We start from the raw sequence: 11,735 nt of genomic DNA, 5'->3' as shown, positions 1-11,735 counted from the left end.
ACCTCTGTTTTTTCTTGATTGAGTTGGAGAAAGTTTTGTGTCATCCAAATATTAATATCGGCAATACAATCTATCAGGTGGTCAATCATCTTGTAGTCGTTGGGAGTTACTGAGATATAAAGCTGAGTGTCGTCAGCATAGCTGTGGTAGTTAACGCTATGCTTCTTGATAACAGAACTGAGGGGTAGCATGTATAGGCTAAAAAGCAACGGTCCTAAAATGGACCCCTGGGGAACTCCACAGGTTGTGCTATAATTTTTTAACTTATGGTCACCAAGGGCTACAAAGTAGTCTCGGTCAGCCAGGTAAGTCCTGAACCAGTTTAAGACCGGACCTGAGAGGCCAACCCAGTTTTCAAGTCTCTCAATAAGTATGGAATGGTCTACCGTATCAAAGGCTGCACTTAAGTCCAAGAGTACAAGAATCAAGAGTTTTTTCGAGTCTGCATTTATCCTAAGGTCATTAGTTACCTTAAGCAAAGCGGTTTCTGTGCTGTGGTATGATCGGAAACCTGACTGAAGTGGGTCATACCTATTATTTAAGACTAAAAATTCATGAAGCTGTCTATACGCTGCCTTTTCTAAAATGTTGCTTAGAAAAGTGAGATTAGACTTCCGGTGGCGCGCGAACAGAGATGGCAGCCTGATAACAGAGCTCCGGTGTCAGCCTTAAATTACCCCTAATTCAAGATATTTTATGCACTCGAATTGATATATATCAACGTAATGATGGAGGGGGACAAATATAAGAGAAAGGGTACTGGGGTTCGAAAGCCATCTGAGAGAGTAACTGAGAAAGACGGAGCAGCTAGCAACAGAGCTAACGTTACCCCGACGGAACAAGATGGAGGCTTGAGAGAGAATGAAACGCTGGACTCGATTCGTAAAGTGGTGAGCGAAGTCGTGAATGCGGGTATGACAACTTGGCAAGCTGAATTGAAAAAGGACTTTTCCGAATTCCTCACGGATTTCCGAGAGGACATTAAGAAACAAATGGATGAACTCACGACAGGAGTGAACCAGCAAATCCAAGACGTGATAGGCCGAGTGGAGGGGGCGGAGGAGCGCGTGGGGCAGATGGAGGACGGTGTGGCTGAAATGGAGCGGTGGGACATTGGTGTCAAGGATGCCCTCACCCAGTTACTTGGTAATCAGCGGGCGTTGCAAGATAAAGTGTCTGACTTGGAAGGGAGGTCTAGACGCAACAACATCAGGATCTACGGCATCCCAGAGGACTCGGAGGGTACCTCCGTAGCAGCGTTTGTTGAAAAACTGATAAAGTCAGAATTGGGAGGTGATCTTGACTGTGACCTGGGGATAGAGCGTGCCCACCGTGCCTTGACGCCCAGACCACCCGGAGGAGCTCCACCGCGATCCATGGTCATCAAGTTCCTCCAGTTTACAGTGAAAGAAAAGGTCCTCTATACCGCCTGGAAAAAGCAACCCACTTACCAAAACAAACGTGTTTTTTTCGACCATGATTATGCGACGGACGTGCAGAACAAAAGGAAGGAATATATACCCATCAAGAAGGCGCTTAAGGAGAGGGGAATACGCTTCCAGACCCCGCTGGCTAGAATGCGTGTCTTTTTTGATACAGGCACCGTCATGTATAACAGCGCGACACAAGCAGCAGAGGACCTGCGGAGACGGGGATTCATCTTGGACGGAGCTGTTCGCGGGACCAAGGACAAGGGCATAACGGAGGAAACGCTGACTCGACTTCTACCGTGGGAAACAACCGAGCCCCGGAGGGGTGGAGCCCAGAACCAACATCAGCAGCAAGTCCGGGAGAGATTGAAGCAGTTTCGTCGGGGCGATGTGGATTCTACAGCAGATAATGAGTGAGTGATTCACTTCAGCCCAGAGACTCTTATTATTATTTTTTCAAGATGTTAACATAGGCTGACACCGACAGTTCATAGACAGTCACTAGACTCTTTTTTTTTCCTTCAGCCTATTCGGTCATTGACCAAGAGCCACATCTTTTTTATTTTTTATTTTTGCAACAGAGGGGCCCCACTTAGTGGCCAGCACCCCTCATTACCAAAGAAAAAAAGACTTTGGTCATAGGAACTGAGTTGATTGTGATATGTTGAATGTAATGGTAACCAATGACCATTGACAATAAAAAGAAAATTTCAAAAAAAGAAAAGTGAGATTAGATATTGGTCTACAGTTTTTTGGATCAGAAGGATCTAGGTTACTTTTCTTCAGGGTGGGTCTAACCAGGGCAGTTTTAAGCGCCGCTGGAAATATCCCTTTAAGTAGGGAGTGATTTACAATGCCTAGTATGTCATCAGACACAGATTCAAAATGTCCTTAAAAAAGGTGGTAGGAATAGGGTCAAGAGGACACGTAGACGGTTTAAGCTGTGACACAATTTTACCTAATGTTTCCGTACTAATCATGGTGAACATGCTCATAGTCATGTTCTGTGGTGGCGGATCTGTAGTGTTACACAAACCTAGTCTTTCCTGAGTAATACACATTCTAATATTTGTTATCTTATCCCTGAAGTGGGCTGCAAATTCCTCGCACTTGGTGACAGAGGCTGCGCCGTCTAGAGTTCTAGGAGCAGGGTTTACAAGGCAATCAATTGTCGAGAACAAGACCCTGGGGTTATTCTTGTTTGTAGATATTATATTTGAGAAGTGATTTTTTTCTAGCATTTCGCATTGCCAAGTTAAAGGCAGATAGATGTTCTTTAAAAATATTCTGATCAATCTGTAATTTGCTCTTTCTCCATCTGCGCTCAGCTTTCCTACATGTTCTCTTTAGGAGATTTATTTCACTGTTTCGCCATGGTGCTCTCCTCTTGGCTCCAACCTTTTTTAGTTTGGTAGGAGCCAGGGAGTCTAGGGCCATTTTTACTTTATTGTTAAAGGTAATTACTAAGTCGTTTTCACATATATATATATGCATACACACACACACACACTCACACTCACACACACACACACACACATACACACACACACATATATGCACATGCACTACGCACACACATATACGCATACATACACATATACGCACATGCACTACACACACACACACACACATATACACACACACACACACATACAGTATATACGTATATATATACGCACACACACACGCATACACACACATACTGTATATACGCACATGCACTACACACACACGCGTGCATATATACACACATACACACACACATACACACACACATGGCTACACATGCACACACACACACGGCTACAGGCATACACACACACACAGACACACACACGTTTGTTTTCATGGTGGTGTGCACATGTGCAGATGCATAATCATAATTTTCTCTCTCTCTCCCTCTCTCCCTCTTCCCCTCCCTCCTCTCTGCCCCCCCCCTCTCTCCCCCCCTCCCTCTTCTACCCCTCCCTCCCTCTTCTACCCCTCCCTCCCTCCCCCCCCTCCTCTCCCCCCCCCTCTCTCCCCCCCCCCTCTCTCTCTCTCTCCCCCCCTCCCTCTTCTACCCCTCCTCCCCCCCCCCCCCCTCCTCTCCCCCCAGGACGTGGACCTGGCCTACCTGTCCCGTATCACAGAGGGGTTCTCGGGGGCGGACCTGACGGAGGTGTGTCAGCGGGCGTGTAAGCTGGCCATCCGGGAGGCCATCGAGGCTGAGGTCAGGGCAGAGCGCCAGAGGCAGGCCAGGCCAGCCTCCACCGCCATGGTCAGACAACAGCGCCCTCTGCTGTCACACCTCCGCCACTGCAGCTCACATATACATACACATATACACAAGCACACACACATATATATACATACATACTGTACATACACACACATATATACATACACAATATGAATGCTTATTCCCTCTCTCTCTCCCTCTCTCTCTCTCTCTCATACATACACATACACACACACACACACACACACACATACACATACACATACACATACACAATATGATATACCTTTCTCTCTCTCCCTCTCTCCCTCCCTGTCCCCCCCCCCCCTCCAGGAGGAGGAGTCAGACCCTGTCCCAGAGATCAGGAAGGACCACTTCGAGGAGGCCATGCGCTTCGCCCGGCGCTCCGTCAGTGACAACGACATCAGGAAGTACGAGATGTTCGCCCAGACGCTGCAGCAGAGCAGAGGCTTCGGGAACTTCAGGTACACACACACACACACACACACACGCATGCACACACACAAGTGCGCACGCACACATACACAAGTGCACGCGCACACAGATGCATGCATACACACACACGCAAAAGTGCACACGCACAACTGCGCACACACACACGCCCGCACACACACAAGTGCGCACACATACACACACACTCCCACACACACACACACTCACACATGCTCCTCTCTTCCCAGGTTTCCGTCTGGCTCTCAGTCGGGGGGTCAGGGGTCAGGGTCAGGAGACTCCGGGGGGCTTTACAGAGACGAGGGGGAGGAAGACCTGTACCAATGAGAAGACCTCCAGTCACCTGACCCACCTGTCTACCTGACCCACCTCTCTACCTGCCACACCTGTCTACCTGTCTACCTGACCCACCTGTCTACCTGTTATACTGGGCCTCACCTGTCTACCTGTCTTCCTTACCCACCTGTCTACCTGTCTTCCTGACCCACCTGCAGTGGTGTGCCGTCAGGGCCAGCAAGGCCTTCTCTGCTGGCCTAAACATCATCAGAATATACATTTTATTTTAATATATATTTTCCACAAATATGTATTAATGATTCCCCATAGTCTATTCTCTTCATTTCATAGCTTTCCTCTTGGTTGCGCTGCTTCCAGTCTCCGATTGAGATTTGGAGGGCTGGCCTTTATGTTAGAGCTTTTATCCAATCAAAATGTGTTGCTAGGGGGCTCAAAAATCTGCCCGCCTTCACATTAAACGGTGCCGCGGATTCGACCTGTAACTTAACGTTGGAACGAGAAAACCTGTGGCGTTCCTAGTAAACCTACGTAGATGCGAGCAAAAGCAACAACGGCGCCTTCTGTAAGGCTCAATGATGTCAGCACCCAGCACGTCTTTTGATTGGATACGCACTATTGCTACGCACTATTGCTACGCACTATTGATATTCACTATTGAGATGCGGAACTATGCCGGTAGATGTGAAACTTTTGAAAGTGCCAGGGAAACGGAGCGCCACAACGAAAGCTTTCGTTGACTGATCGATAATACTGATCGATTGTGTCCTGTTTTTGGGTAAACAATAACTTTCATTTAGGGGACACAATGAAAGCGCCAAGTCCACAAACAGAGGAAACTACGTTGAGCTTCTTTCTTTTCTGGCTGAAAACAACCCAGATTTACATTACCACCTGTCCACAAACAAAGTGTTTACTGGGACGTCAGGCAAAATACAAAACGACCTGATTTTTGCTATTGCTGAAGTGATGGAAGAAGAGATCAAAATGGAGATTAAAAAGGCACCCTTTGTCGCTATTATGGTGGACGAGACGACAGACGTGGGTAATGTAGCGATCTTAAAGATGTTAGTTTAACACTCTTCATTGTAAATGCGGATTTATTGATTAAAAATGCTTCGGAAATATTAATATAACTCTGTTGTACTTGTCTGACTATGTTAAGGTGATGCAACGCCCGGTTATACTGTGTTTCTGTCTAGTTTCTAGAGCCATGGCGTCATAACGATGGTATTAAGAGGTAGAATAATTCAGGTAGGAAATAGGAATGTGTCGGACATCACTGAAGGCCTAGGTGTGAAATGCACCGCCCGCCACTGCCCACCTGTCTACCTGTTATACTGGGGGAAATGACCCTCAGGATGGGAATGAAACACATATAGTATAATAACTGAGATCATAAATGCAGAGAGATAAAATAATATATACGTATATGATTGTGAATCCAGTAAATACAACAATAGGCATATAACTGTCGTGTACAATTTTGCTAGTTAATTAAACGTTAATCATGACTGTTATGTTTGTGCTTAACTGGTCTTTGTATAGAAGAATCAACTGTAAAGAAAGAAAAAGAAAATAAATGGATGACTACATTTGACTAGTAGTAGAGTGATGATGATGATTAATGATGCTGATGTTGCCGTTGATGATGTTACTGTTGTGTGTAAATTACGTGAAAAGATTGTGTGTGGCATTGCGTAGGAGAAAATGATTAAAATCTAGAATTTAACGACTGATTCAGTGTTTTTCTTTCTGTGTTTGTTTGATTCAGAAAGTGTTAACTACAATGCGCAATTATTTCCTTACAGCATTATATGTTTCTCCCATTTATAGTGGATATCTACTCCATACACGTAAACTCTCATTAGTTCTTACACAATCAGTCTGTTGTGACGCATGACGCATATTAAGTTATAGTAATCATCCAGATTCTCTGTAACAGGAGCAGAGCGCAAACCACCCCTCTGCAGATCCCACTCACCATACCATGGACATCATTTACATCATTATGAAATGTTATACTAGGCAGTTAGGTAACGTTCTAAAAGCTGTCCGCTGGACGAGAATTCTACTGTACACAAACGGTCTTCATTAGATAAACCAATACATATAAACACTGTGTATGACAAAATATGGATTGACTGTTTTAACTTGTGTGAATAGTTGTTGTTACCACTCATACAATGTTTCAATATAATCCGTTTCACCATTCATTAATTATAAGTCCAGATGTGAGGTGTCCGTCGCGCTCAGAGCGTCCGATTCTATCAACTACATTTGGTCACGCTACGGCCGAAATGTGGTTTAATGTTGACCAATTTCGGAGGGGGATCCCAATGACAGATCAATACAACCTAACTATCAGTTGGTTTCCAAGGGATATGTTCACGCGCACAGCAAGTTTCACCAGTTTCCGGATTTTTTAAGCAGTCAAGAAAGGTAAGAAAGATTTTCCTATCGTTTTTCTTATATGAATTATTCTCCCTACATGAATAAAACATACCTGGTGATCAACTACAGCTAGCTGTGAACATTTGGATGTGTGGTGTGTTCTGACAGACTATTATTGGTGAAGCAATGTTAAGTTTAATTTGGGGTGTGACCGATGCTACAGCGCTAGCTGTGGTTTGCTGAGGAGAACGGTGGGGCGGGACTAGCATCTCGTTTCGTTGGAGGCGGAGAATCACCCAACGTTTAGATTTCAGTGAACCCCTCATGATAATGTTGCCAAACAATTTGTAATATTATTAGGAGACAGACAGAAATCTGACGAACATAATGTCAGTCATCATAGAGTTATTAACAATGAATGTTTCCATGACAAAGGTTGATGGTGTCATCAGAACAGTCCTAAAAAAGTTGACTGGAAAGGATGTGCAGCAGTTGCCCAGTAAGTGGTTGAAGTCCCACCTGCTTGTGGAAGCCCGGAGTCTTGCTGACATGCAGTTAGCCGAAGCCATGCTCAGCAGCCAAGTCAGTGCAAGTGCTGGACACTGTCTTCATGGAGATGGAACCTCAAAGTTTCACAAGCACTATCAGGATTTTGAGGTCACACTTTCCAGTGGAGAATCAATGACACTAGGATTGCTAGAGCAGGCTGGAGGAGACAAAAAGGCTACTTTGGATTCCTTCATGTTTAGGATCAAGGAGCTGGCGGGAGCAATAAAGAAAGGGACAAGAACTGAGAACATCGCAAAACTGATTGCCTCAATCAAGACAACAATGTCTGATCAGGGACCAATCAACCCAGGGTTCAACAGAGGATTGAGGATGTTGAGGGAAGATCTTCTGCCTGTTGCCATTGAGAAGTGGGACAGTTTAAGTGAAGAAAACAAAGCACAACTTGGGTCAATGTCAAATTTCTACTGCAAAATGCACCTTGTTGCAAACCTGGAGGAGGAAGCCAAGAAAGCCTTGAAGAGCTTTGAGGACGTCGTTGTGCAGGAGGGGAAGAACACCCACAGCTTCACCACCAATGAAGCAGGAGCAGTGCGTTTAGTCCGAACAGCATGCAAAGCATTCACCGTAAGAGGCTCTGATGAAGCGGGCATTCCACACCTTCTGGAGGCTCATCTAGCTCCTCTTAATAAAAAAAATCACTTGGTGACTTTCATTGGCAACCGAGTAAACATCCTCTGCTACAATGCTGCTGCAGTGTACTTTCATAGAAACCACATCATCGACTTGATCCAGTCACTGCCGAACCCAAACCAGCTCCTGCGCTCCATTGTGGTAGATGTGCAAGGGAAGGCCCACTTGGCAGGTGTGAGAGCACTTGGCATCATAGATAAGATGGTTACAGGACCATTCTGGCGGCTCATCTCTCAAAAAGGCAAGAACATCCTCAGCCTAAACCACCATCTGTTGGATATGAAGATCCAGTTTGAGAGATGGAGCCGAGATGCAAGTCCACTCCTGGAAGCAGAAGCCCTATTCAATGAGGAAGTTGTTGAGGTCCACAAAGATGATCTGTACGAGGAACTCTTCAGTGAAAGTGGCGATGAAGAGTTTCAGGTGATTTTTTATATTGTGCATCTGTCAAATTTAAATATATTGAATGACAACTGTACATAGACCCTACTGTGTGTATGAGTACAAACATACTACACGCGTGTGAGCATGCATGCACAGTACAGTCACACTCATGAAACACTGTCACACTTGTACCCACACACAGTGAAAGATTATCCCATGAAACGCGTACCTGGACTGATTGGTAAAAAATAATTGCGAGAATTAAAAAAGAAATAAAAATTTTTTTGTAGGTTTTGACACTATCTGTTATGTGTAACTGCAAATGTCAGGATGTAGCATGGTCATTCTGATATATTTGTATTTATTCCCCTCAGACCATGACACAGGAGGCCCTGGAGCTGATGATGTCTGGGATGCTTATTCTGTTGGAAAGGCAGGCTGCAGATCAGCTTCCAGGAGGAAAGTACTGGGATCCCTCAGAGGAGGTGAGGGCGCATGCTGGAAATGTGCCAACAACAAATATTGTGTCAGAACGTGACTTTGCCATCCTCGACATGCTGGTGCGACAGAAGCCTTCTGCTAGGACAATGTCGCATGAAGCCATGATCATGTGGCTCCACAATGGCACGGTGGAGTGGCTGGATAGCCTGCCTCCTGAGGAGAAGGAGGAGAAGATGAGTCAAGCCAGGAGAGCTTCTGGGGATGTCCTGCAAAGGTATAAGGAGAGGAAGGAGAAAATCAGACAGCACAGACAGGAGGTTCTTCTGAAAAAGCAGCAACAGAAGAGAGAGAAAGAAAACAAAGAACTAAACAACAAGGTCATGCTGACAAATAAAATAACAAAATTGGGTGGTGTATGGTGTTCAGCAGCAGAAATAGATCACCAACTTTCAGCTCTGGCTACTGAAAGAGAAAATATTCTAGCCTTGGTGACCCAGCTGCAGTTCCACAGGTCTGTCCTTAAGGCAAAAGGAGCAAAATAACTGTTCCAGCAGTCGGTCACAAGAGATGGGAAATCTCACACTTTCAGCTTCAAGGAGCTTCACCTGAATGTGCTTGAAGTTCTAAAAGAGAACCAGGTTGTTGAGGAGACAGAAGAGAATCAACAGGAGCCTGCAATAACATACCGCAGCGAGGAGGAAGTAAGGAAGAGGCTAGAAGAGGAGAAACAGCAATTGGCAAAGAAACTTGCTGCAGCCAGAGAGAAGAGACAGAGGATCCAGCAAAAGAACACCCTGACTGAGTTTCTGGAGAATCCAGAGAGGTTAGTGGGGAAAAGAGTCAGCCACAATTGCTGTGAAGAAGGTGACCAAACTCCAGTGTGGTACCTGGGTACAGTACTACAAATGACTCAGTCCAGGGCTGGACTGGGACAAAAATTAGGCCCTGCCATGTGGCTCAGACCGGCCCAACACAATCGGTCCGACACCGCCGATCAACATGCTGGCAGTCTGTTGAATATACCATTTGTAAAAACCCCTATAGAGCGGAGTAAGTGACATGGACAGCAAGTATACCAATGCAAGTGTGAACCAGTGTACTCACTCACTGTTGACGTACTCCACGGTGATGAGACATGGCTGCTGTGCTGAGCAAACAATACCCATACTCAATACTGTTAAGTAGTTGTATAACAAAAAGCTTGGCAGTCATAGGAATAATTACAATTATTTATTAACATTCTAATACTGTTAAGTAGTACAATTATTTATTAACATTTTAAATACAAACAATATCAAATATCACTCAATATAACACCACTGTAAAAAAATTGCAGACAATGCAATAGGGAAGAGAGAGAAAGACACACACACACACACACACACACACACACACACACAAGAGAAATGTGAGACATGGTACAGCAACACATGTAAAAGATGGCTATAGCTGAAAAGATTGGATACTCACCCAGTTCCGAAAGGCTCAGCCCTTTCAATCTCCACCTGGACAATTAATGGCCATATCCGAAAAGATAGTGAGAGGAACAGAGTAGAGGGAGGGGCAGAGATAAAGAGACAAGGAGTGAGAAGACATGATAAGTGATTACATAACTGATTCAGATCAGAATCTTCTGGGAATCAAAAGACAGATTTGCAGCATGTCTATATAGTGTATACTCACCAAGTCAAAACGCTGCCTGTGAACTCCAGATCAACCAACACAAACGGAAAAAAGTGAGGGACCCTCTACCTTTTGTTCCACTGGATGCATGCAATTCTTTGCTCTTTTTAATGCACTCCTCAAGATGCTCTTTGAGGCTAACATTGCACTTTCCTATTAAAAGGATGAGCTCCAAAAAGTTGCCATGATCCAGGGTACTGTCGTCCCACTTGTATGCTGCCTCGTTCTCCACATGCCTGTAGCTCAAGCCCCTCTTGCCTATCACCTTCACCACATCCACAACACACTCCAAAACCTGGCGTTTCTTTCTTACTTGCTGCCTATGAGCAGACATCTGACTGCCAGCAAACTTGCTCTGGATATCTCCTTTTCTACTTCTTAGAAAATAGGCTTCAGCACACTTTCGGTGTGTAGCACTCTTTTCATGCTCCTCCACATTCTGTTGCGCATGTCTCCATCCTGTCATTCCAGTAATACATTTTCTGGGGTCAGTGCTATTGCCAAATGCCATACAGACAAAACAAAACAATGTATGCTGTTCTTCGCAATATGTGAGCCACTTCCTACTGGTGCCATCTGCACATGTGAAATACTTTTGTGCCGCTGTATTTTTGGTTCTCTGCTGAGGGTGGTAATCTAAAAAGTGATCTAGCATGGAAGGCTCAGGACAGGCAAAGTAATTGAAGTCCTGAACGTGGCACTCTGTTTCCTCTGTTTCATCTTTTTCTCTCTCCTTTTCCTCTCTTTCCCTGACACTCTGCTTTTCTGGGGAGGGCAGCAGCAGCTCAACCTGGTTCAACAAGACATGGACAGAGAAGTAAACTAACTGGTTGTCAAAATCAGCAAAGTTCTCATTTACATGTACACACAGGCTGCATGATTGCATTATGTTACACCAGAAGCCCAGTCATTTCAAATGGAAGGTTGCAAGACAACATTATTGGGTTGCAGACTGCATGAGTTTTATTTCTCCATGCAATAAAAAGCATTCATTAGTTCTGAACTAGGCTAGTGTAGATTTTTTTTTTTAATATATATATTTTTTCCAAATAAAAAGTATTATTAACACCCATTGTTGGTATTGCATTTATGTCAGTGACAGTGATACCTCAACTTGCTAGCTAGCAACAAAATAGAAAGTCACAAAATGCAGAACACCCCCATCTAACGTTAGCTATAGAGTCCACAGCCAAGCAGCACTAACGTTACACCACGAG

The 11,735-nt window shown here is 44.7% G+C and overlaps 1 protein-coding gene across 1 annotated transcript in view; it reads left to right on the top strand.

Moving 5' to 3' along the window:
* The window catches only part of LOC308150097 (transitional endoplasmic reticulum ATPase-like), a gene marked incomplete at both ends in the record, with an annotated part of 39,544 nt that extends 35,095 nt beyond the window's left edge, over positions 1 to 4,449 (top strand). Inside the window, 3 exons of the mRNA XM_080522963.1 lie at positions 3,529 to 3,690; positions 3,985 to 4,136; positions 4,353 to 4,449. Coding sequence (XP_080379089.1) covers positions 3,529 to 3,690; positions 3,985 to 4,136; positions 4,353 to 4,449 — 411 coding nt within the window. The remainder of the gene's footprint in view (positions 1 to 3,528; positions 3,691 to 3,984; positions 4,137 to 4,352) is intronic.
* Positions 4,450 to 11,735: the final 7,286 nt, after the last annotated feature.

This window comes from Nansenia antarctica (assembly GCF_963989245.1).
Source record: "Nansenia antarctica genome assembly, chromosome: 2".
Taxonomy (NCBI): Eukaryota; Metazoa; Chordata; class Actinopteri; order Argentiniformes; family Microstomatidae; genus Nansenia; species Nansenia antarctica.
This window is presented reverse-complemented; position numbering and strand designations above follow the sequence as displayed.